Source organism: Haliaeetus albicilla, chromosome 23 (genome assembly GCF_947461875.1).
Source record: "Haliaeetus albicilla chromosome 23, bHalAlb1.1, whole genome shotgun sequence".
Classification (NCBI taxonomy): Eukaryota; Metazoa; Chordata; class Aves; order Accipitriformes; family Accipitridae; genus Haliaeetus; species Haliaeetus albicilla.
In genome coordinates, this window is record NC_091505.1 from 14936346 (window position 1) to 14963250 (window position 26905).

General features: G+C 40.0%; 1 protein-coding gene across 7 annotated transcripts in view; it reads right to left on the minus strand.

Annotated features, from left to right (window-relative positions):
• TAF1 (TATA-box binding protein associated factor 1) overlaps positions 1–26905 on the minus strand; it is a 33860-nt gene that overhangs the window by 1600 nt on the left and 5355 nt on the right. For 4 of the 7 annotated variants that reach the window (XM_069811254.1, XM_069811253.1, XM_069811257.1 and 1 more), the window contains exons 7-39: positions 26264–26482; positions 25875–26076; positions 24484–24600; positions 23912–24079; positions 22199–22326; positions 21985–22092; positions 20948–21121; positions 20673–20846; positions 20484–20588; positions 18877–19077; positions 17858–17999; positions 16945–17075; positions 16305–16385; positions 15743–15892; positions 15452–15571; positions 15098–15273; positions 14138–14379; positions 12637–12850; positions 12194–12359; positions 11817–12028; positions 11464–11572; positions 11158–11256; positions 10260–10437; positions 8827–8894; positions 8322–8444; positions 7111–7203; positions 6951–7035; positions 6362–6429; positions 6164–6280; positions 3206–3331; positions 1796–1894; positions 1360–1510; positions 390–567 (exon numbers count right to left, since the gene is read on the minus strand). In XM_069811254.1, coding sequence (XP_069667355.1) covers positions 390–567; positions 1360–1510; positions 1796–1894; positions 3206–3331; positions 6164–6280; positions 6362–6429; positions 6951–7035; positions 7111–7203; positions 8322–8444; positions 8827–8894; positions 10260–10437; positions 11158–11256; positions 11464–11572; positions 11817–12028; positions 12194–12359; positions 12637–12850; positions 14138–14379; positions 15098–15273; positions 15452–15571; positions 15743–15892; positions 16305–16385; positions 16945–17075; positions 17858–17999; positions 18877–19077; positions 20484–20588; positions 20673–20846; positions 20948–21121; positions 21985–22092; positions 22199–22326; positions 23912–24079; positions 24484–24600; positions 25875–26076; positions 26264–26482 — 4724 coding nt within the window. Of the gene's footprint in view, positions 1–389; positions 568–1359; positions 1511–1795; positions 1895–3205; positions 3332–6163; positions 6281–6361; positions 6430–6950; positions 7036–7110; positions 7204–8321; positions 8445–8826; positions 8895–10259; positions 10438–11157; positions 11257–11463; positions 11573–11816; positions 12029–12193; positions 12360–12636; positions 12851–14137; positions 14380–15097; positions 15274–15451; positions 15572–15742; positions 15893–16304; positions 16386–16944; positions 17076–17857; positions 18000–18876; positions 19078–20483; positions 20589–20672; positions 20847–20947; positions 21122–21984; positions 22093–22198; positions 22327–23911; positions 24080–24483; positions 24601–25874; positions 26077–26263; positions 26483–26617; positions 26884–26905 lie in introns of those variants that run through there. The other 3 variants (XM_069811259.1, XM_069811255.1, XM_069811258.1) reach the window with 2 other exon arrangements.

Consider the following 26905-nt stretch of genomic DNA (forward strand, 5'->3'; position numbering starts at 1 on the left):
ATGTTTATTCTTGGGGGGGGGGGGGGGGGGGGGATCAGCTAAATCATCTTTTAACTTCAAAGGCATCTTCTAGTTTCTGAGATAACCTATAAAAACCTTTATTTGTCCTGCCTTCAAAAACCACTATGTACAGGAAATCATCTAACCTACAAGAAAGATTTTTTTTTTTAATTTAACTAACATTTTTATTAGTGAAAAATCTAACAGCAAAACCAAATTTCTGTTGATAAGTAAATTGCAATTATGGTAATTATGGTTGCAACACTGAAAACAGTGACTAACTTAATAAACGTGAGATATTCTTCAGCTTTTTATGATAAACACTTCAGAAATCTTTAAGAGAAGGGATTTTGAAGAATTATTTTAACAAGATTCTCAGCTCTCCTTACCTGATATTACTGTCCTCCATAACATGAGATGTCTCCCCACCATCTCCTTCATACGACATCATGCTTTCTTCATTGTCCATGCCCATTCGTGTGTTCTCTTGAAGAACATGAGGTTGTTTAGGTCTCACTGCATTGGGCTCCACATCTGAGTCGCTGCCACTCTCACTCAGTTGGATAGCTGTGTAATAAACCAACATTTGGTCACAAACCAACAGTTTTGTTGTGGCAGTGACATACCCGTTGTCTTTGTTTAAAGGCTACAATATTGACTGTAAGGAACGTACACCAAGTAGTGTCTCCACAAGGTAGCAGAAAGGGTATCTGGGAGGTGATACCACTTACTGAGGACCCAATTCTGATGTTACTCAAAAGCAATCTCATTACCACCATTACTCAAAAAGACCTTATTTGCTTGTCTACTCTGAATAATTCCCCCTTTTTCCCCCCTAATAATTTTCAGAAGCCATCGCTAAATACCACTATAAGCTTTTCTGCATGGCAAGTTTTTTAGTAAAACAGGGAAACAATCTGAAGAACCTCTAGACACCTCTTCCAGTTCTTGGTAACATTGACCACACTGTTTCATATCAAAATAAATGTTGTGCTTTTACTAAACTGCCCATTCCTACCTCTGCACACCAAATCATAGTCCCAGTCTTTTCGGAACCATCTGCAGTTTCACTTTAGGAAATATAATAGACCAGATCTTGTCTTAACTCTGCTTTCTTTTGTGTCCATACTTAACAGCACTCCTATTCCACTTTGTTTTCAGTTCCATTTATGTTCATCCAGTTTTCTCATCTGGCCCTTTGGTCTCTCCTGCTTTTTGACTACTAGGCCACCTGGCCTACATATCCCAGTTATGCTGTGTGCTCTCTACTGCATGTTTTTGTGATGGAAGCATAGGAAGATTAGCTGGGTTTGTGAACAACCAGTTCCTATTCAACCTTTTATAAAAAAGGACACCTACATGAGAAAGGATTATCTCCCTCTTCATCACTCCCATCATCATCGTCCTCTCCATCTGACATGAGCAAATCTTCATAGAGGACACTGGCCTGCGTCTGCTGGGCTGATCCTTCTTCTTCATCAGCAAGGTCACCATCTGCATCTTCAACTTCCTAGGTCATACAGAACAGGGATAATGAAGATCAAACAACATATAAACTACTGCTGCCATTTCCAGCATATGCCTACTATTTATCATACTATTCATTCTGAAGCATTCACTCATTTCATAATGTTAACATTTTAAAACTACATTTAAAAGTCTAGCTATTGCTATAAATACTGCTGTCTTTCAGGATGGCAGACACAGCAGACAACTTTTACACTATAGAGACTTCTACCACAAGTATGCAAGTCAACACATAGACTATGGCTGGGATTTCTGTAAATATACTCACTGGGGCTGGAGTCTTAGGTTTCCCATCATCATCCTCATCAAACCCTTCAATATCTACGTCAGAGTCTTCCTCACCCAGCCTACCTCGCCCCTGGCGCATCTGAATGGGGAACACAAATAGCAATACCATTGAGGAAGGCACTACTGGACACAAACCAAAGGGTATGACTGACATCTGGACCACAATGATGTGTGCGGCAGTACAGGGAGGGGAAAGACAAAAAGAAAAATATATGTATATCACTCTCAGAGCAAGGATCCTTTCTCTTTTTATTCCAAGATCAGAGAGCACACAGTCTCCACACACTTTTATCCTGATGGGCTCATCCTTGAAAAGGGAATCTCCAGCCTTACAGTACCAGAGTCCTTTGTTTACCTAGCTATTTCTGGAAAATACCACTAGATCTTAAGAAGTGCTTATTTTCACAAAATATTTTAAAAGCAGACGGCAGTTTCCAACAGATCTTCTCCTGCCCTTCTCTCTCCTGTTCTTCCCTCAGTCACAATGAGTCCAAGGTAGAGAGGACATGCAGATTCTGTCCCAAAGACTATAAATTTAAAGTCTATAGAAAGCTTGAAGACTTATCACCTAGAAGCATTCTCAAAGCTACAGCCAGCCACAATACTAGATGGAACTATTCATATTCAAACTCTGTTTGTCTGGATTGCTCAGAATAGCTCTTACTAGTCTTTCTGGTACCACATTCAGTCTTGTGGCCCTCCTCACCTTCTTCCTCCTCCTGGTAATTTATTTTCATGGTCATATTACTGCATCTCCTTCCGTTATTCTCTCTCCTCCAACAATTTTTGTTTGTTTGTTTAATACAGAATAAAGACTATGAAAAAAAATATTCTATGGTTACTGTAACAAGTTCATTTATACTGATTTAGTAACTTCAACCTGTCTGCTTTTTTTTCTTTTACAACTATAAGGTACCTACACTGGCAACCATCTCTTCCTAGGTGTTTGTACAGGTTCTAATCGTTACTGCATGCAACCATAATAATCTAATTATCATCATCCAAATATGTAGAATATACTTCACTATTCCCCTATTCAGAATCAACAAGGGATTGCATATTAGCCCTTTGTAACACGAGTCACCAGGTTTCTACTCCCAGAAGTTGTGAAGCAAACAAATATCTGGCCTTAGGCAGATTCTCTTCCAACTTTTGATTCTCTATTCTTTGTTTTGCACTGTCTCAATTCCCAGCGCTCTTTAATTTTTTCTTTTTCCCTCAGAGCAGTCAAAATGAAGGAAATTGCATAACTTTTGAAGTGGATTCCTTCTCTGCTTGGGAAACCTGCTGATCCTTTTGTCACCTGTTTCCTACAAAGTAATTGCCTCCTTTCACTAATTTGCTTTACAACCCAACTCTCCAACCACATGAAAAAATGGAGGATTCTGACCTGAGTTCCTCGCTTCTCTGGGGTAGTGATGGGAGTGTCCATAGCAGACAAATTGCTCTCATCTTGATAGACTGAAGCATCATGTGACATACTGAGGGAAGTGTTGGTATCATACAAATCAGGTGGCTAAAGTGTATGTGGAAACAGGAGACATAACATTCTCAGGCACTGAACTGAGACTAGAACAGTATCTTGAGAGGCAAGACTGGGATTTCAGGACTAAATGCATTTTTTGGCATGGTGTTTATATTATTAAACACTGTTTAATCAAAATAAGCTATTTATTCTTAAAGAACAAACATGGTAAAACGCAACAGCTCACAACCTCAGGTATGAAGTTTGCCAAATAGCAGATTTTAAAATAGAAGTCAGTACTTCTATGCAGTGCAATCCTACAGAGGCCAAAATTGTAAATGGAATCCAAAAGGATTAGATAGAGTTGTAGAGAATAGACCTCTCTGCAGCTCATAAATACAACGGTCCAGATGCAATACCGGTTTAAGGTGCCTGAACGGCCAATTGCCAGAAGTAGAGAGGCTTCGCTGTAAGAAGGATCACTGTATGTTTGCATCCACTTCTGGTCCCTGCCAGAGACAGAATACTTGATTATATCAACCTTTGGTTTGACTCAGCATGGCCCTTTTAATTTCCGTTCCTATGATGGAAATGGTGTTGCAACCAGAAATGCTGCTATCAGAACTGGATAAAGTCTATCGCACATGAAATAGAATTGATCGAAAGTTGAAGCTTTGCTAGGTAAATAACTGTCTCAAGAGTCCCTAAAGCTGACAAAAGCAAGAAAAAAGGGGGGTTTGGGTAAAGTGTTCTAGAAGCCAGTCTGTAGTTTGCATGCCATTTGACCTCTGAAGAGTTAATGAGGAACTACAGGTTAGGATTTTGATTAAATGCCCTTATAATACACAGTGTATGTATCACGACAATCCTGAAAGTGTTAAGAGCAGCAGCAATACCATTTAAATTGGGCAAAACAGGCTTCCTAAGAATGTAAACAGACATGTAAACCACAGACAGCTCTCTAGTTGCTCTATCTGCTTTTTATATCCTGGAGTCCAGCTCCTGAAAACACATATGGGGAGATAATTATTAGTCATCACAATGGCATTGGAAATAAAGGGAACTAAAACCAAGCAACCAGCACCAGACCTGCCATCTGTGACAAGTTTGGAAGTGTGGGAAGTGGCAGTGTACCTTCAGCCAAGAAGCAAAGGGAAAGGGTGGCCTTCAGATGACAAGTTCAAGGGAGGAGCTCAGGAAGCTCTCTCCTTTAGCAAGCACTGAGAAGGAGCAGACAACTAATAGGCAGTTCACTACTCGGGCCTCTTTTCCTCTCTCCTGACCACCAACTTGGGAAAAAAAAATCAGAACAGGTAATATGGCTCTTGGGAAGGAAACGATCAGATAGAGAGAAGAACGACATTTTTGTCCCTCATTCTCTGAGGTACTGGGATCATCCTTGATTCCATCTAATCTTCCTTGAAATGTGTCAATAGATAGTTTAAACAACTAATCACCAATGACTCCTTTGAAGCCTGACACTTCCCATTGCCAGGAAGGTCTTTTTCTGTGATACTCAGTTTCAGTATTCCCACCCCACTGAGTTCAATCATCATTCCTAGGAAATTCTTTCTAGCCTCCTAAAAGGCTACATTTGGCAGGGGGTGGGGGGGAGAGATGGATGGAGGGTGTTACATACTGCCTCAAAATTGTTTGCAGCCTGCTATCCTGGCTTCAGCCATATAATCTTTGCATACTTATTTCCTAAAAAATTATAAACTCATTTTCTCTTAAAAATAATCTTTATAAGATCTTAAATTGTTCCTGAACTTCAAGCCACTCTTTTCTGCTCTGACTTTACTAAAATTAAATGCAACTTTCCAGATGTAATCACACCAGACTTGTACAGAATAGAAAAATTATTGGTCTACAATTGGGATGAACAACTGCAAAGAAAGCTTTGCTCTGTCTTCCTACACTGGGTATACAACATTTGAATTTTGATCATTCAGTTATTAGCAGAGAGATCTTTCCCAAGGCTTATGAACTTCAACAGTTTTTCCAAATAAACAAAAGGCACACCTCAGACATTAGGATGACATTCCCTGAACAGTTACCTAATTTAATCACGCGAATTCCAAAGGCAATTTTATTTTTCAGGAACGAATTTGCCATTCCTCATGAAAGTTTTTTACTGATGTTTTTCAAAACAACCAAACAGCCCAAGGCAGGAAGCAGCACTTTAAAACATAGCTTATTAAACTTTGCCAAACTGTAAACACTGAAAAAGCAGTCTGTCATACAATCTCCAGTATAAATTATGCTTCCAACTTGGTCTATAAGACATACAAAATAACTGACACACACTATTGTCTGCTATAAAATAATAATGAGGAGTAAAAAATGTTATTTCCATTAGAACCAAAATAAAGAAATGTAAAGAATCTCACCAAAGAATGCAGAGCAGTTGTACTTCGCTGACCATATTAGGCAGTTTCTTTGCTCATAGCAATAAGCCTCTTCAACAATACTCCACCAAACAGCTCTCTGGCTTCTTAGCATTACAGTATTGATGTTTTTTCCTTATGTTCTCCTTACCTTTTCACTGCTTGCCTTCCGAGGGTTTCTAACTGCTACACTTGCACAGTCTCTGAATTTCCAACAAACATTCAGTTGTACCTGACTGTACACAGCTCATTTTGAGACTGGTTTTGCGAGTTGCTTGGGAAATTACCTTCTTTGTCTTAGGTATCTCACTCTCTGAAGCATCATAACCGCTTCTCATATTTATCCTTAAAAAATAGCTGTTAGCATACCATCCAACAAGATACTCTACTAACTGCAGACAGATGGAGAACAGTGAACAAAGAGGCACCTCTAGATCAAATATCCAGGAAATTGAAACCAAAAGAGAGGAAGCAAAAACTTTGCTTGGTCACTTGCCTGTGGAGTGTAGGGACCAGGGGTCATAGGATCAAGACTTTCCAGATCTGCCTCCTCTAGTGCTGCTTCCTTAGCAGTAGAGATGTCTCTCTCAAGTTGAGTCAGGTGTTCATCATACTAAGAACAAACAAACTTGCTAAGGTTGCAGAACAGAAAATTCAAACATACAAAAATATTACAGTAGAGTTGTCCACATACCTCAGCTAAAGTTTGGTAACAGATGTTTACAATCTCCTGGGCTGTTTTTGTGTACTGACTGTCTGACCCTGTAGTAAGAAACAAATCTCTTTATGCATTCTGACATTTGGTCAGTTCCAGCTGCTGAGACAGAAAGACAGGTTTTGGTTACACAGTTCTCATGAAACAGGTCCCTAAATCCCAACACCTTGTGATCTAAGAAGAAATATAAAGCAGGGTTCACATTCAGCTAACAAACAGCAATCAGTTTGTTCCAGCATTAAAAATATGATTTAGGAGATAGGAAGGTTGTACCCTGTCAATCTCAAGGAAATTCCCAGAAATAAATCACTGAAGCAGAGATGTGTATGGAACAAGTAGAAAATCCTCCCCAAATTGTAACCGCCCCATTCTGCACCAGATGGTAAATAAAGCACCATGTGATTGTGAAAACATCACTGTATAAGCATCTCTTTTCTCAGCAGGAAAGGAAATCAACAATCAAGCTCAGGATGCACAGCTTCAGGCTTTGACAAGCACTACTGAACAGGTGCACAGATGTATTCATTTAAGTACAGAAGGCAGCTGAAGCCTTATTTTTACCACCTACCATTGTACTTAATGCTGTTGGCAAGGATGAGGTTAACATCATCCAGGAAAGTGTCTCTGTTCTGGTATTTGTGTTTGGAGATATTCTGGAAGAGATTGTCACCCAGTAAGTAATCAAGTCTAAACATCTCTCAAGCAGCTGCTCTGTTCAAGCTACACACCTTGCGGATAGTCTCCAGATCCATTGGATTAGCAATCACTTTGTAATAATCAGGAACAAACTTTTTGTTAACTGGATGATGAAATGGCCAAGACTAAAGGAAAGAAAACAGAGAAGTTTAGAAAGCTTCTGTGTAGAATTTTTTACAGTTTGAGCTACAAATTTCATAAAACAAGTCTCCAGAACTAACACCCAAAATGTATGGGAAGTATTTATCACAAGGCATCTTGAATCCAATCGTTTAGCTTCAGGAGGGACACAGAAAAAAAGATCTACCAGTTGGATTTTTAACTAGGCCCGTTGATATGTTTGACAGTAGGAACACGTAATACAAAATAGTAGTCATACAAAGGACCTTTCTATTTAATATAACTGTTTCCTCCACAACATAACTGCAGTGTCCAGCAAGAACACTCATTGCTTTTACAATAAGTGAAGAATATAAACCTAAGCCTGATCTCACAACCGGGGCTATGTATACCAATTTAACAGTTCATCATGGTGCGACGGCATAGAAAAACCCTAAAATCTGTTTCTAAACATCAGAAATGAGAACCTGGTGACAACAGAGAATGAAAACAACAAAGTTTTAAAGAAGACAGGCATTAAGCCCTCTCTCATTCAGTCTAACCACTACAGACTTTTGTTCCCTACTCCATTCAGACATAATATACATTATAGAAGAGTGACACTGAAATCCTTATCTGTGCAGTTTTATTTGGTAAGCTTAAGGGTTTGGGGTTTTTTAATACTAAAAAACTAGTACAACACTGGGTAAACCTGATCAATTAGAAATCAGCTTGTGTTTCATTTGCACCTGAAAATAGTACCTTTGCAGAGTGCTTCAAGATCTACCAAAGCAAGTGCTATAAGCAGCAGGAGAAGAGTATGTTTTATAATGACCATGCTTAATGATAATCAGTGACTTCATACTAATGGGAGGTTGATACAGGCACTATCCATGAGTGAGAGCAGTCGGAAAAAAGAACTGGAACCCAGCCTTCACTTCTGGACCTTTGCTCCAGTGAAGGGAGTGAGTACCGGTACGTCTGTGCCAGTCAGAAAATCACAGGCCAGCTCCCTGACAGAGCACTCTTCTTTCTTTCTTTTTTTTTTTTCTTTCTGTCAGTGCACTAACCACCACAACGTAAATACACAGCCACAGGACTATAATTTTGCACATCACACACACAGTCCACTCAAGCAACTTACATCTGGAACTGCCATCATCTTTTGAGTGACAATGTTATCCAAAATGAAGGAAAAGGCCACTTGATCATCATCATCCAGGAGGGGATTAATTGCTTTTTCTAATCGAGCCAGTTTATCTTCCTTCTGCAATAAAAGTAAGAAACATCAGTGGCTGACCCTAGATTAATAACTGTTATTATCAGGATACTCTGTCCCAAAAAGACTCCCATTCACCTTTTTATGAAGACACTTGTAAATAAAAGGGGGATAATGGTTTACATACAAGATAAAATAACTACAGAGTAACAAACAAGCATCTGTGTTTTGAGAAAGACTCCAATGTGAACTGTTTAAAATTGTAAAAATTCAAATACACCCTGGGGTGGGGGGAGGAGTTCCCTTATTCTTCTACTCTCCTTAAAGCCCTGTGTTTTGCCTACTTATGTCCTCTGTCCTCAAAGTCCTCAACCACCCCTGACCATCCATCCCCTCTCCGCTCTGATCACAACTCATTCACAAGACTTGCCTCTTTTAGCTTTTCATCACACAGGTCCAGCATGGACTGAGATATCTGTGTCAGTGAGTGCTTTGGCCCTGCAAACACACAGCAAGTACAGTGAGATACTCCAGCCTGATTAAAAAGGCCAATTATGTCAAAATATGACTTAATCTTTTCTCCTAAAGCATCACTGATTATATTTCTAGCACAGTCAGGAGTATATCCTCAAGTATATTCTCAATACACACAATTACTAAAGTTTAGTATGGATTTTATATGAGAAAAGGTTATTTATAGCAAACATTCACGCTTCTGGTATGCATTCTATTAAGGTTTGGGAACCCTATGAGAAAGCAGCTGTGCCTGTGGAAGACTGGCTGCTCAGCCCTCCACCTTTGCCAAACTTTCAGAGTATAAGTCATGAAATTTCTGTTTGCTTCACTAAATCCAGTCAGTGAAGCTGAACTGCTAAGGAAGGCAAGATGGACATTTAAGGAATATTCAGAAAACCACAGCTTTAAATAATGTCATGATTCCTCAGACATGGAAGCAAGTATTTGCAACAGAATTATAAAAAAAAAAAAAAATCATTTATTAGGATAAAACAGGGACTTAGCTGTCAAAATAATAAAGGAAGCAGTAAAGGCACAAAACCAGTGCTGTCAGTGTCACCTTGAATGCTGCACAGCCCAGAGAAACTCAACACAGCTGAGAGGTTTTTTACTTTATCAAATGAATACTTTTTGGACAAAGACCCTTCTATCAGCAGTCAGAATAGAGCTGACCTATAATCACTCGATGAATCAGCACTTTTCCCCAGCAGATGCATGCTCTACTGCAGAATCTACACTTTTTGGTTTTTTAAACTAGCTTTCTGACCTTCCCAAATGGGGAAAAATTTATTGCAACTAAGAACCAAAATATGCAAAAATCATTACAATAAACTCTACTCAAAGCTGGATGCTCCAAGGCAATGGCTTAAATGGCTTCAATTTAATGTTCCTATTTGTATTAAAAGATTCGTTCACTAAAGCATAATATTGAGAAAATAAGTTCACAAGTATCTCCCCACTGATCCACGTCTGAAAGCAAAAAGGAACGATACTCATTAAGTAGTCTGCTGAAAATAATGTTTTGTTTAGCTTCACTGCAGTTTGACTTAATTCATGCACCAGTGTCTTCAGTCATTGATAGGTCCATTACTGAACTTCAGTTACTACATCACAGTCATCATTTAGTTATTGTTAAATGCTAGAGTCCACTTCTTATTTATGAATTAGATCATTAACATTCATATAGTCTCTCTATCTGGAAGAACATATGTTTATTGTTGCCACCTGACAGTTAATTTATTCTGCTTTTCTGTTGCTTTCGTTACTTCTAAAAGTAAAAGATCTACACCTCATACATGTACAATGTATCAGCAGAAACACAGTTTCCCTGTGTTGTTAATAGCCTACCATTGTATGTAGCACTGTTCTTAACAATTAGTTCCAGATGTTCTCTGAACTCTTCTCTGGATGGGTACTGTCGCTTACGAACATTTTCACGCAGGGTCTGTAAATCCATGGGCCGAGTAATAATCTTATAATAATCTTTGACAACTTTTGGATTTACAGGTGTATGAAAGGGGTATGTCTGAGGATGAAAAGAAAACAATGAATGCTTATTACCACAGTACTAGCACAGCTAATCTCAGTTTAACCTCCACAGTTGAATAGGCACTAATGTATAAAACGTTTACACAGTTTCTTAACTGCACCAGGAAAAATACAGTAAGCTCAGCCCCACAGTAGCTATCACTTTGTTCTACAAAATGTTCTTTAATACCATTTTAAGAAGAAAAATCTCACAAAGAATTCTCAGAAGATATTTTTGGTTATGCAGCACAAAAGTCAAGAAAGTGAACTTTAAATTCTCATTTCAACTCAAATCTTCCTTTTAATCTTTTGATTGTGCAAGTTTCTGGTGAAGTCTGGTCAGAAAGAGTGAAGTACACAATTTGCTCCAGTGCCACATATATAAAATTATTCCACATTGCTACATTCGAGTGTTATGCATCTTTTTCTGGTTTTGGGCAGGGGAGGGGGGAGGTGGTCACATCCCAGGCTTTGAATATGTATCCATACAGAACTATTTAACATTATTTTCTCATATGGATGCTTTCACCTCAGAAAGATTCTGCGCTGAGATAACTTAGGAAATAATGCACACCAACTGTATGCAGGGCAGGAGGGAAAGGGCTGGCACACCACTCATCTCAGAAAAGCCTAGCCTAATGTTGGTGTCTACAACACATAACCTACTTTAGCCATATTGCTTAAGACATAGGTTTTTGGTCTCATAGCTTAAGCTTACATTAGGAAGATCCCTTATGTCATTGATGATGCCCTCCAAGATGGATGACAGTGTCACCATGGGATCTGTTCGCCGTCGGTGGATAGATTTATGAGGACGCTAAAAAAAATCAGAGGCAGAAAAATTAAGGCAGTTCCAAGATGCAAAATATTTACCCACAGAAATCCTAGGCAATTTAGTTTATTAATTTACTGGGCAGGTATCTGTGTTGCATGTGGAGGATGCACAGGAGTAGTAAAGAAACTGACCAGTTAGTACAAACAGAAATAGAGATGCTGCAATCAGCTCAGTAACACCTTCACTCACATTCAGATAATCACAGTGAACGGTTGTCCCTACTCGCCGCTTCTTCTTTGGAGGAAGCTGCTGTTTAGGAAACTTCAGGACCAGTGATTTCCTGCGAACCTCATCCGCACTAGGTGAAAACAAAAAAGTGTAATACTTTCTCTAGCCCTCTTGTGAATCAAGACCATTTGTCCCCCAGCATTGGCTATGGTCCCATCTGCCATAATACTAAATACGCAATTGAAATACATAGTAATAGTCTATATAAAGCCCTGTCACTTTATTTCTGTGATTAATATACATATGAGTATTCCACACTAAGCTCTGAATTGTTTTTTCTTTCTACCTATCAGTATCTCTGCTTCTTCCCTTACCTCTCAATCAGTTGTTTTCCCAGGACAATTTTTGTTCCTTCTACTTTGATGAGTTCTTCATTATCATTGTGAATGACTGTTTTTTCCAGCTCTTCCTCCTGCTCCTCTGTCATTGCAACAGGATTAGAAGGTGGGGCATTTGTTTGGTAGTAAAGAGGGCAGAACTTATTAGTCCTCATATGGCCAATTGCACCACATGCTCCACATTTCAGCTGCAAAAATGTAAGAAAGACGACAGATCAGAATTCATACATAGGCTCCTAGTTTAGAGGCGAAGTATCATTAGAAGTCCCTAGTCAGACTAGTACAACAGCAGAACAAAAAACTTCTCCAATACCCAAGACCTGTTACCATGCTTTACAGATGGATATGCTTACTTTCAAGTCTGGACGCTCTTTCATTTTCTTGGGCTTCTTTTCTGGAGGGCCCTTGAGCTTCTCTTTTTCTTGGTTCCGTTTTAACCGCCGTAATTGTTCCTGGATCCTGCGCCGCTCCTTCCGCATTTCCTCACGGTGCTGTTCATCAAATAGAGCAAACTTTCGTCTGGCGGGGGGGGGGGGGGGCGGGGAGCCAAAATACAAGTTTTTCCATCTGAGTTGATGATTTACCAGGTACCCTTCTGCCAGGTCAATCACTGCACGAAATTCATAATACCCTCCAAATGGACAGCCTTAATCTCTCTCTCTCTCTACACAATTACATTGCTGGGCTTCTACACTCAATTCTACCCTTCTTCATACTGCCAAAAGAATGAAATAGTCTACAGACAAAGTTAAAAAGAAAAAAAAAAAACAACAGAAAAAAATCATATAGGTCTTACATGAACTCTTCATCCTTGGTAGTCCGTATTCGGCAGTAGGCATCAATAACAGCGGGCTTGCGAACTGTCTCGCACCTCACATATTCTTTCCCATCCTCATCTCTAAACGTGCGATAGATTTTGAGGCGGCGGCCAGTGGCAGAGGAATTAAGGCTGGTTACAGAGGCAGTGTCATCATCTTTGTGAGAGTTTGCTGAGGCTCCTGAAGCTGATGCTACAAGAGAGTGTTTTATTTACTTTTAATTTCTTTCACACTGTAGAAACATCATTGTTTAAATACAGCAGATAGTTTTGGCCTAAAAACTTCCAAGACACAAATTCAGAAAAACCCAAGCAATAGAAGTCTTTCCCTTGCTTGTTCATGTTTTCTTATCATGACATATATCAATCTGAAACAAAAGTAACCTACTGAATTATCCACATAGATTATAAAGCCAGAAGGGACAGCTACAGTCAACAAGGACCCGCAAGTGACTAAGTGCAACCTGTAAGGCAACTGCAACATGGCCCTGCAGATTGCTTATAGTTACAGTGGTTTTGATCACAGGTATAGAGATCTGGCAGAATCTGAAGGTCAACGATTATCCAGTTCTCCAACTAGCGTTAAAAACAGTGAGCTAGCCTTGTCTCATGTGACCACAGAATCTTTCCAGCACCATCCATAATTTTGGTTGAGAGATTTTGTTCAAAATAACACTGAATATCTTTTCATAAGGCAACAATCATCAGCAAATCTTCCACATATCCCTTACTAAATTATTCCAGTAATTATTTAATTAGTGATTTATTCTCAATCTGGGTTTCCAACAGCAACAATAATGTCCCAGATGCAGCAAAGCTCAACTTTGCTCAAACACATGCAACAAGTAACAGTGGTCATGAGCACTGTCATACAGACAGAAGTTCATTCGCAGGTCAAACACTTTTACCTGCCATTTAGGGACGTGTCAAGCTCTCTATTGGAATGCACTTAGAATAAGCACATCTCCAAGAGATCCAAATCTGGCAGCTGCCCAATTACCTCAAAAAAACACTGATACAGCACACAGTATAAGACACTGCTATCAGCCTACATATTGTGCCTGTCCGTTTCACATAAATAGCTGTGTTTACACACAAGATCCAATTAGAGTACCACAAGCTGGTTGCAGGAACTATTTGCGAACACATCTTGAGAAAACTACTCAAAAACACATACCTCCCCCCACCAAAAAAAAGAAAGGTAAACTTAAGCAGCAAGCAGCAGTGAATATCTAAAGGAATAACAGAGTAAGTTTACAGTTCAAAATAAGCAAAGCTATGGGGCAAAGAAAAGACTTTAAATGCACTTTCAGCCAGTAACTGCTCAAGAGAAGGAAGAAGCCCCAGATAAGCATGTCTATACATTCTCCCTGTAAGGAATCCACGCTCTCCTTTGAGAGGCCAGATCAGCACACTTTGCAGCCTGACACAAAGTTCTGCATCCCTTCCCAGGCACATTCTGCTGGTTGAAGTTACTTACATAGCCCCTTTTTGTCTCTTCTATCCTTTTTGCCCCTCTCTTTGTCATTGCCACTGTCTTCTCCCAGAAGCATCCTTTGCAATTCCTTTCGTTCCTGCTCTTCTCTTTCCCGAGAGAGCTGAGAACTAGTTTTCTTGTTCTGTAACATATTCTCAATATTCTTTCCCATTTCTTCAAAGTCACTGTCTTCAGCTGAGCTGCTATCTGTGTCTGTTGACAGGATCTCAGTGGATTCCAGAACTCTGAAAGACGAGGCACCTTGAAAGTCACTCAGTGTCCATCCCCAATGCCCCCCCAAAAAATCAGCCTGTTACCTTCCCAGAAAAAAAAAAAGCTAAAAAAACCACAAAGGTTTGAAAATTAATGTTGCAAATCAATACTACAAGAATAGGCATAATATATTCCCTTCTCAGTCCTCCTGTAATCCCCATGTCCAAAAGATCATTGTTCCAAGCCAATCTTCTCCAACATGTTGATCTCTTCATCACCAACAGTACTATATTCCCTCCCCACTCTCAGGTCTTGGGCCAGAACAAAGAATAATGCATGAACCCTTCTAGCAGTTCTTAAAGAATAGGACAAAGAATTGGTAGCTGCTACCCAAGAGAGAAATGGCAAACTGCTGTTAACAAAACAAGCAAAAAAAAAAAAAAATTTAAAAAAAGAAAGGAAGGAGAGAGGGTGGTGAACTACCAATCTGTGGAACAGTGAAACATCTAATGCCATTATACATGGCAGACTATGCAACTCATTCTACCTTTCCAAAAGGTCTATGACAGCAAGACACTAAGGCTAATGCATAAGTTTCTATTAACAGCCAAAGCCCCCTTTCTCAGTATTTTGTGGGCCCAACCAGTTGAATCAACATGTATACCACCACATACCAGTGAGCCCCAGGCAAACGTAGTTCTGGACTTTTAAGGTGGGGTTCAAGGCTGTAAACATCAGATAAGAACTTACTTATTTTGTAAATCAAAGATGCGCTGACACTCTTCTTTGTATCTCTCCTGATGTTCTGCTACAGAAAACCGAGACCCACGTGCAAATTTGCTCATAGGACCTTCCCCTGAACGAGCCTGCTCTGTAGACATTGTACGTACCACATCAATCACTTCCCAACGGGACAGCTTCTTTATCTGGAAAGAGGAAGACAGACTAGAAATGGCTTTAGAGACATACAACTGAGGTAGCTGACTGTGGATTTCAACTCCTCTCCTACAAGATCAGAGTAGAAACCTGTACATCCTTTCCACCATCAACAGCTGAATCCATTAGTGAAGAGAACTCTGTAACCTGCTCCAGGTTCATGCTCACCTCCTCTTCAGGCACTCCAAATTTACGCAGAAGCTGTTTGGCATTTTTGAGAGAAAGACGGCGCAGATCAGCGTCTGTCCCAGTCACTGTCTTTTTCACTGGCTGAGGTTCTTTATCATCCTGTGCAGAGCAAGATGCAACCTATTAAAGTCATCACATAATAGTCTTTCCTAGGTTCATCTTCCGATATTTTCTCTTCCTGATGCCCCATATTTACTCCATTTCTCCCACATGACTTTCCATGACTTTCCAGTTATTGCTTCTTGTCCAACCTAACCTTGGGAACTATACCTTCTGCTGAGTTGGTTTGTTTGGAATCTTCACATAAGAAAATCCTTCACCACAACCGGTAGGATCTGCTACACCTGTCACTTCTAGCAGGCACTTGCCCTTCATAGCAGCAATGAAGGCTCGTGTGGTGTTCCATGGAGCTGTGCGCACCTGCCAGCAAGAAGAGAAAATGTCCTCACAAATCCTGCTACCATCAAGAATTCCAAGCTTTTTATTTTGGATTCTTCCAATCATACTGAGAACTTTTCAACTGACATAATGAGGGTGAATTCCACTTCTTGATCCTTCAGCTGCCCTGATAAAACCTCTATGAAGAACCAAAGTGCTAGATAACTCACAAAAGGCATTTAAGGCAAAAAGCCTAGTCCTGAAAGGACCTGGCAAGAAGGATCCCCGAATACAGGTATATAGCTTGGCAGCAGATTTCACAGGAAAGTCACAAGAACATTTGCTCTACTGAATCCTACTTTAAATATGTCCTTTAAATATAAAGACCTCATTTCTCTCCTGCCATGCAGATTTATATATTGGCATGCATGCTCATGCATCGCTCTGACAGTACCTCATCATCAATCTTCATTTGGAAATCCTCTTCATTCTCCTCTTCTGGCGCAAAAAAGGATTTCTCTCCATAACCTGCATCCTGCAGAGAAATATTAGGAAAAAATGAGAACCTAAAGTCTTAAGAAGATTACTGGAGAGAGAACTAGAAGTGTATTATGAACCTCCTGTGGAGATCTGTCATGCTGAACAAGCACACTTCCACAGACAGTTGTTTGCAGGATTCACTGTGACCCACGGTATCACAGATGGCAAACTGCCCAGTCTTTTGACAAACTCAATAACTAAATACTGCACTCGACTTCAAAAAAAAAATAACCAGTCTCTCTCACTGCCACATACTTGTTACTTTCTGCTGTAGAGCTCCAGGTAGAAATATAAGCCCTTTCTTGTACCTTCTCTTTGCTATCTTTGAGCATAGCTAATTCAGTATCTAAATAATAGGTGTTAAGAATATAATGTCCCTTTAAGAACTTAACTCTTTTTGCACAGCAGAGAACTTAGCAAGTTGCCCAGTAGTCAGGGGCCTAATTTGCCTACTTTACAGCAAAATTAGCTGTAGGCAGAAGGCGTTACCTGGCCTCACGCTTCACAGAACTACTTGTCAGTAACTTGCCTTATAGCCTACAAGGCGCATTTACCTTCAGTCGCTGCTCAGCCGCAATCATGCTGTAATAAGCACAGCACTGTTCTGGGGATACCATTGCTCTGATCTCTTCCTCTGTTGGCAATCTGAAATCTGGCTTTAAAACCCACCAATTTGAGTCCATCCCTGAAAAACACACAGATCAAACACTGAGTAGTTTCCCACAAACGTTGGATGCCATCATAATCTTAAATGTATTTCAAGATTTAGTACCCTGCTGCAATGCTGGCAAAAGGAGTGAATATGACAAATCCATGACACTTAAACCACTAGAAGTGATAGTTTTTTTCATTCTGCATTTGTCTAAACCAATGCCCCCTAACTCAGCGCCTGTTATATCAGCAAACTCTGATACATTCATGTTCATTCATCATATAAACTACATTCCAAAAGCATTTAATCCACCTTTCACTTCCTCATCTTAATCTTCACTTTCTCATCCTTATTCCCCGTGGCTGCCTAAAAAGCTTTGTATTACCACCTGTTTATCATTCTGCATATACAAAAATCAGAACTCAGGCTCTCAGAGCACTAATAGACTCATGAAGATGGGACAAGCTTCTACTGGCATGTATTTGCTTGCAAAACACAACACAGCCATAGACAGAGGGAAGGGAATGTGTATGTGTTGGTGTCATACGTTGTTACTTTACGAGTAAATCACTGCCCAAAGGGTTATTAAAAAAAAGCGTCTAAACTGTAGTCATTTCTCACCATCAAGCGCATTTGTGCCAAAAGTACACATTTATAAAAACTGGAACAAAAAAACCTATCAGATTACATTTCAGTTCTTCAAACAGATGTTTTCAAAAATGGTTTATCAGGAGGAGATGTTGCCTCTTCCTGCTCTGTTTGGAACTCCAAGAGCAGCAACAAATGGCTGACTGCCACATAAAATTTTTCAATACCTGTGCGTTTGAAATCAGCACAAAGCTTTAGCCGCTTTCGGATGCTACTCTCCGAGTGTGAAGGAAAGGCCTTCTTGATATCCTCCATGCGAATTCTCCGAGGACGGTCTCTGCTTTTCCAGAAGAGGCGATAAATAAAAACCTACAAAACATGACTCATTTGTGATGTCCAAAGAAAGAATACAACAAACCTGCAAAGACAGCATAGACAATGCTGTTTCTAGTGACTACTTCAGACTTCCCATTGTTTCTTATAAATTTACTTAGTAAAGTTTTCCAAGCCACATGTCTGCTTCAGGTTCAGCAATTTTTGAGAATGAGAAGTGGAAAAAGTATTTGTCTTGAAATTTTGTATTATCACATTAGAAATGTTCATGCTTTGGTACAGAAACTTGGAACTCTGGGAACGGCAGGGATTTTCTTGCTCTGCAAATACCTCTTGAGTTATATTTTTTAATTAAACTGACAGTAAATTACTAGAAGTTTTCTCCAATATCTAAATTTGGGGATATTTATTTGAATGGTCACTGACAGTCCCAAAGCTTAACTGCCTCAAGATGTAGGAATCAATGAAGACCTATGAAGCAACTCTAATTCTGTGCTATGTAATAGGACTGTGATAAGAGCCCTTCACTGCCTCTTAGTAAAATCCATGTAACTGTCATTTTATACAGCATAACCGCTTCAAAGTTCATTCTAATTCCTTCAGTTTCCTACATTTTTATATAATGTTATAACCTTTTATTTTGGCTAGTAAAAAGCCTCTATCGTATACTTATCAGATAGCATACAAGTAAACAGAAGCATCATGCTATAAACAGTTGGTTAAATGACAACCAAAATGATCTGTATGGTCAACATCCAACTCTTGTAGTGCTCTCACAACAACAACAAAAAAAGAGGAGCCATAGCAGGACAATGAGCTTCTCAAATCAAGACTATCCACAGGAAGCCTGTGCCTATGTCCTAGGCTTTCTCCAAAGACCCCTCAGATCCCCAAACTGACTCTTACCACATACCTGTAGAAAATCTCTGATATGGGTGTTAGCTCTTTTCGAGTTGGGACCAGGTACTTCATAAAGCGGGCACTCCTGACCAACTACAAAAATATCCACTAATTCTCGAACATAATAGCCTTGTCGTGTCCGGATAATCAGGAAATCCGTTTCAGGCATCTTATGTAAATAGATAGGGGCCCGGAAAAGATTGTTTTCAAATGCCTAATAAGAGAAACAAATCAAAGTCTGAAAGCCAGGTTTTCATCAAATTTTCTGTAACTCAACCTACAAAAAAGATCTTAAAAAAAAAAAAAAAGCACAGTCATTCCAATGGTACACCAAAATTTATATCACAATATATGTAGATGTGCAGTCAGAACATTCCTTGCTTATGGAGAGAATAACCAAGGATGAAGCACAAAAGCATAAGAAAACCTAGGACAAATGCAGAAAGAGTTTGAAGGGCTCTTTGGACTGACCTTTAAGGAGGTACTTTAAAAAGGGACAGAAAGAACACGTATGCAGAACAACACTATAACCACAGAAACCAGCCCAGGACAGATGTACAGTCTGGGAATGGGAGAAGGCAACAGAAGCAAGGACTGAAGACTGCTCAGGAAAGGAGGTTGTGAGAACCTAACCAGAAAAGCAGAGAGCAGCAGAGCTGAGCATTTAAAAGTAACAAAGTTTAAATTAGCACCAAGGAGGCACTAGACTGAGTGGAACTGGAAAGACAATCCTCTTCTATAAGGGGTTTTCTCTACCTGTAGGACTTCCACAAGCCTTACCCACTGCTACTCTCCCACACTACCCTCACCCACGTTGCAAAGCTTTCCCTAAGATGGCCCTGTCCTCACTTCAAGCTTTCCAGAAGTCCTGTTTTATGCATGATGAAGTCCCCTTAGGCTTGAACAATTAGCACTGTCAGTTCTGTGATGAATCTCCAGTATCAACCTTCACCTTACATTTTTCCTGTGGTACAGCATGGACAGAATTATTGCTGCAGCAAGAGCAGCTAGCATTACCTGAAATCAATTTATTTTTGCATTTATCATGGACTTTGTAATCAGGTGGTCCTTACAACATTCTTAATTCTTCTCCCCAACTCAACTGTATGTATTTCAACAACAGAGAAAGGCTCATAAAAGCAGAAGTCTACACACCTGACTAGTAACTGGCATCCAGCAGACAACTAGCAGTGTAATTCTCAGAAAGTACACATAAGCTTTTGCTCACACATCCTGGACCATGATAAATCCATGTTTTCTATGCCCTCCAACACCTATTTACTGAGCTTCCCAACATTCAAGCAGCTTTGACCTTCCACTCAGTCCTCTCTAACATATTTCTAATGCCATTACAAAGCAAAGCAGCAAAGATTCACTGCCTGCAATTCTTATCATTCCTAAAACAATTTTAAAAAACATGCAAGAGAGAGATATTAAAAAAAAAAAAAAGCCAAGAACTGAATTATTATCAGTAAACAAAGAGACTTAAAACTAGAAACAAAACAAAATCTATTTTTTTAGAAGTTGAGCATTATTTGTGATTCAATAAACAGGGCATGAAACATTCTTCCTATTACTCCACATTTAATTTTTCTCTCTTCTTATGCTTGGTTTTCTCACCTGCAGTAACTGGCCTGGATGCAGAGAACCCAGGAATGGAGAAGTGTGACAATAAACAGTCTCTCCGTATTTACAGTCTGGAGCTCCCGGATCTTTACCAGGTTTCTGCAATGGGCAATGAAGGTGCAGTTAGCACTAAATGAGAGGCAGAAGAAAGTCACTGTCCAACAGCAAAACCTGCATACTCACCCTTTTGTAGTAATTTTTAATCTTTGTTGCCATGCCAACCTGCATCATTAAAGGGGCATTTTCCTCACTGTATTCAGCAAGAATGAGATCTCCATCCTTGCCAGTTAGGTCCTGTGGTGTGCGCATGAAGAACATTTCGCCCCCACCAGAAGCCTGACGCTCCTGCTCTCTCATCTGTGCCAGTGAAGACAGTGTTAGGAAAACAGCACATCAAACAGATCTGCTGCGCAAATGGAGCCACAGCAGACATCAGATACAGAGAAAAATAACTGTACCTTGGCTTTCTTTTTTATGTGCTTCAGCAGAGGTTGCACAGCGTGGGGTCCTGGTTGGGACAAGGCACCAAAAGAATATTTCTTCAAGGGAGGCCGATGAAATTGTCGGAGCTTCATAGGACCCATATGGGTGGGAAAGAATGGCTGGCGAAGTTCCACTGCTGGGATGGAGTGCTAACACAGGAACAAAATATGTGTTAAGAATGACACGTATCATCTCAAAACCAAGATCATCCTCCTATCCTGCTAACCTTTATATAACAGAACCTCGTAATATTTTTAGGTCTGCTAGCAGTAATACTAGTGCATTGAAACTCACTTGTTATCATACATGTTGCCTTTTGAGGGAAAGCGCTTAGGTCCATATATAGATCTTTCCTTTCTGTACAGAGATGACTTTAATTTTACTATTTTGAATGGTACCCCATGAGAGAATTTTTTTATTAACTAGGAGCATGCAAAGCCATTATCCCTATCAGTGGGAGAGAAGAGCATTTGGAATTACATACATTTTTCCCATTACAGAAGAGGTTGGAATCAGATGAGGTTTTAGAAGAGGTCACTGAATACCACAATGAAGGAGGGGAAAAAAAAAAAAAAAAAAATCACTTCTTCACCTAGGGCTAGTGAGTAGCAGTTCAAATTCATCATTATCTGAATTATTTTTATAATATCCAGATTAAAACACTCACTAGTAGCAGAAGTACAGCCTCAACTCTTGACTATCTGCACCACTTTCCCCCCCTCCCACTACTGCTTCAGAAACAGTACTACAGAAAGAGACACCAAACAAAAGCATGGCAAGTACAATACGGCAAGATCTAGCAACTAAACCTCAGTTTGATGGAGCAATAAAGAAAAGTTAGTTCCTTCCATCTAATCATTTTAATTAAACATTAAAAATCTCCCTCATGAACACTTACCTGACCTGCTGCAATCTAAATTCTGTTTTTCTACAAATCCAAAATCATACTCAGGTAGAAACCTCCTACCAAGACACTCTATCTATCTCTCACAGCCAAGATTCCTGTGACTACCTGAATGATGTTGCCTCCAAAGGTTCCTCGAAGTCCCTGCTGTTTGGGGTAGTAAAACTCATCATTGGAGAGGTTCCAGGGATCCTTCACCTCTGGCTGAGACATGTTCTAATTCAATATTAAACACAAAGAGAGAGGTGTAAAAAAAAAAAAAAAAAAAAATCACCCCTTCCACATCATTCCCAACCTGCAAGGTGCTAAAGCTTATGCTGACCTGCTGTGGTTCTTCCTTGATGACACCTGTTTTTCCCAACAGGATTCGACTCTTCTTTAGAGAAGATTCTTTCTTGTTCTCCTTGGATGGAGAGTTCAAAGTCATTTCTTCCTTTTCATCAGGAATTTCTAAAAACACAAGCAATCACACTGTAGGGCACTTGTCCTAGGGTTCCCTTTTCAGCACTGCAACCTCCTACTTTGCTGCAGCTTGGTCCAGATGTTTTAGCCTTTTTGTTCAGTTTCTGGGTTGACTGTCCTCCTTCTACACTCCTCCCCCTTTTCCTCCACACAGGTTAATATGAAACAAGCTCAACAAACACAGTAAAGTTCCATGCTTAAATCTCTACCTTACCTTCTTTCAGCAGTGAGCAGATTTGAGTGGGAGGAGGGTGATTGTGGGGATTGTTTGGGGTATCCACTGCTCAACACAAAATTTACTAATAATCTAATCAATGAAAGTACAAGAAATAGCATCTGTTCTGCCAAAGCTATTCTAAAGAGTTGAGAGTCAAGGCAACAGGAATGCCAATACTGTATCCCAACTACATATATTAATAATCCTTTTCTTTCCCATATATACACAACACGAAAGTGAGTCTGAACCCAAAAATAACATGGACCTGAACCAAAAAGGGATTCCTGAAAAATTCCAGGAAAGTAGTATGAATTTTAAAAGTTAGCAATTTGTGAAGCATGGATTCTCCAAGTAAGATTTTCACACAAGAAGCAGGGCCTAGTGACATGGGCTTGGTAAACGCTGTATCAACTTCATGGACAGATGTCATGTCACCTGATATAAAATAAGAATGGGTTCACTTTTGTCACTAATCTGCAATTTTGTGGTGTATTTCAGACTTGGAAAGAAAACACTACAAGTTTGTTTGTCTTTACTTTAACCAATCTCAAATTAAGAGTGATTTTCAAGGTTGCTGACTAATACCAAAACATTCCAATCAATACATAAAGAATTCTTAGAACTGACACACTTTCCTGAGGAAGGAAATGTAATCCAGGCCATGTAAAATTGTAGCAAGATATGCTTATCTTTAAATTACATAAGGCTGCTTGAAGATTACCAACACACAAATCTAAGAGAAAGTGGTGATTTTAGTGGTCCAAATAAGACAAAAATCTCTTCAGCTTATAGCAATATAAGCAGGGAGTACATTCATATCAAACTCCAGGAATACTAAGTTTGTAGCAGCAACAAAAATGCTGACAGGTATTATGCAAAGTCATTGCTCCCATGTGCCATTACCACAGCCTGCAAGAGGCTTAAGGAATCTGCTTCTTCAGGCTCTGAATACAAGCCATACTGAGAATGGCATGGGCTAGTTTGTGGTTTACTTCTCTACATTCCCTCTTCGAACCAACATGCATGCAAGTAAAATTAAGACAGCCGCTTCTAAAACACACTAAGAGTCAGATTAATTACGTTAAATTATGTTTCAGGGCATTAATCTTTACTCTTCTGTTACTGCTTTTAACTTGGGAGCTGAAAGTATGTACCACACCATTCCAGTTATTAGCACTGCCGCCTTCTGCTTAGGCCTTTGATTACTTGCAAATTATCTTTAAAAGGCAGAAGAAAGAAAGGCTGCAAGTATTGCCCAGTCCATTTATTTCCATTACAGTGTGACTATAAATCCTTGCTTCCATTTCCACTTGTCTTTTCCCATTTGAGTCAAATTTCTAGATGCCATAAACATACCTAGAATTATGTTTTCATCATTTGGATCAAGTGTTAAGACAGGGGGATCCAAGTAGGTTTCCATTGCCTGATCATCCCAGATGATATTGTCTTCCCAACGGCCATACACTAACTCTTCATTATCAATTGGGAAAATAGAGTACCAGGGCTTGTCTTCATCCAAGGAAACTGCAACAATCATAAGGTAGAACCCTTAAGAGTTTTATACACTACCTTAGCAGAAAACCATTTCAGAGCTCATCCCCACATCTTACTCCCTCAACCTTCCCCATCTTTCAGGACTTTCTGAGGCAGGACCTCTAAAAGGCGAAAGAAAACTCATCCTGGAAGCAAAGAGGAAGCAGAGCCCCAAGTCTGAGCTCTACCAACACTTAGAGATTTTGCTCCATTGAAACACAGAGAACCTCCAAGAATGAAATAGGGCCTCTAACAGGTTTTAGAGCAAACAAGTATCCGTTTTATCTACACCTTGTTGCCAAAAAAGGACCCTGCTATTACATAGAACACAAGTCTATAGAGAAACACATGTCACATGCACCTATTCATAGGCCAAAGATTGACATCCTCATTACCTTGCTGTTCAGGGGCCTGCTTTTCTTTGCCCTTTGCTATACCTAGGACTCCTGCTACATTTGGTTTCTGTGCTAGTGGAATTGGTGGATTGAGTAAAGAGCCGCTTCGGTTCAAACCTAGAGAAAAGAAAAACAAAAGTAAGGTTAGCTTGAGTGGGAGGGTTAGAAGGCATTGCATTGCCTTAAATCAGAACTTGAGGAGATCTTGCCTTAAATCAAAACTTGCATGGAGAATGATTTCCAGCCTTAACCAGGATGGACCTGCTGCTCCTATCACAAAGAGCGTCATGCGTCATTAGTACAGGTAACCCTTACAAAAACACGTTCGCCCACAGCTTACTGCTGGAGTCTACAGCCTCTTCAAAGTTATGTTTGGCTTGCTTTGCATATGCTGCATGACAATGCATAAGGAGCATTTCTGCATGGTCCCTATAAAAGTGAGAGGCCTTAAGCAGACAGTTGCCATTGACAGAACAGTTGGTCTGGCCTCCAGCAGCTTCCTGTCTGATGTCAAACTCTCATAGAAAAAAGGATGGCCAAGCAGACCTCAAGGAATCATTCTGTGGAGGCAGCTTCTCCCAACTCACCTATGCTCACATCACTTATGTCACTTAAGTTAATGCTTCTGGAAGGCATAAGACCTAATGCATGTGAACAGACCAACCATGTTTAACATGTTACTATGGCTTTTCACGGGACTCCAACACAGCGAGTCCAGGTCTGGATAGCTCAGGCACAACTGTGCTGAAAAGAAAATTGTTATAAAAAGCTATCTCCAATTCACCTACCCAAATCCTCAGAGCGTCTTGTACTCTCAGCTAAACAGTAAAGGATTGACACTAGTACCCAATAAAGATCTGACATTCCCATTAGTCTTTCATTGCAGAAGCAGGGTAAGATATAACAAACAGATGATAAACAGTCATTCTACACAAGCAATTTAAATTTAAAATGCATCTGTGTCTAAGAGAAGTCTCAGGCTTGTAAGAATTATTACTTCCTATCTAGAAAAAACAGAATAACATTATTAGTTCAGTAGAAACTTCAGAAGACTTTCACACAATTCTTCCAGTTAAAAGAAAAATATAAAGAAAATTCCATTGGCCTATAAATAGTAGACATCCTAAGTGTAGCATTGCTTGATACTAATGTAGATGGATCTAGCATCTGGTATTCCACATGGAGAGAAGAAAGCCAGAGCTGATATTTTCTTTAACAGAAGGGACCTACTCTGTTTTTGGAAAGAAAGAGTCTCAGAATTCTGAGCAGAGCTGTGATTTTGCCAAAAAACATTCCCTAGCAGGAAGAATTATGTTCTGTATTTGAGACGAAAGCATGCAATGAGTCAGCTCAACTACAGCAAGTACAATTCATATCAGACCATCAATTACCTTGTTGGGCATTGTATGCAGTGGCATTTCTAGTCATGCTGGATGGCAGCCAGCCTGCCAAACTTGCCCGCTGTGTCTTAGTCCCTTTGTGCTTGACATCTTCTCCATTCCAGATAACATCATCCTCCCATTGGAGCTGTGTCACCATAAGGAAGTGCTCATCAGCTAGCAGATCATCTTTCTCATCCATCAACCCTGCATCCTGGAAGGAAAGAATAGTTGCTTGAAGACCTGCATCCACTTCACACTTTCAAACTAATCGAGGAAAATTAGAAGTCTCATTTTGCATGGTGCACAACCATCCACTGGCCCGTGACCAAGCTCTCATTGTGCAGCAATCCCCAGTGCCACACACACCTCCACACCTTCCCCCACAGTTCCCCTCTCACCCCCTCATCTGTGTGTCCTTTAACCTCCTGCTCCTTCTTCTCTTTCAGCTTGAAACCATAATCAAATCCACTGCCATCTTCAGGGATCCCCAGCATATCATACCAGAGCTGTGCTGGGCCATAGCGCCACTCTGCCACTTTAGGCTTTGTGTCTGCCACTTTGTCTATATCACCAGTTGACTGGGAAAATTTTGATTCCACAGGTGCCATCATGGTAATCTGAAGCACAGCAAAGGAGGGAATGGTTACACTGATGGTCCATCTAAGTGTCAGCAAGAGGTTTCTTCCTTCCAAGTTTCCCAGCTTATTCTCGGAGGAGAAAAGTATTTCTAAGAAGTGCTCTTCCATACTTACTAGCTGCCTTAAGAATGTTCTGCAATTAGACTTCCAAGAACACAGAAATTTCTTCTTGATACAAAGAGGATAAGCTCTCCTATTGATCCTGTACCACGGATGCAGCCTTCTCAGTAAGAAGCAATCACCTGAAGTCACTGACTAGTATCTGGAGAAGAGCTTCTGCACAGCTGGAATACAAGCCAACCCTGTCCTTTTATTCTGGAGGAAAAGCTCTTTACTCTAAAAGTCACTGTCCAATCCACTACTACCCCCAGTGCTAGGTGGCGACCCCCCTCTAAGTCTCAG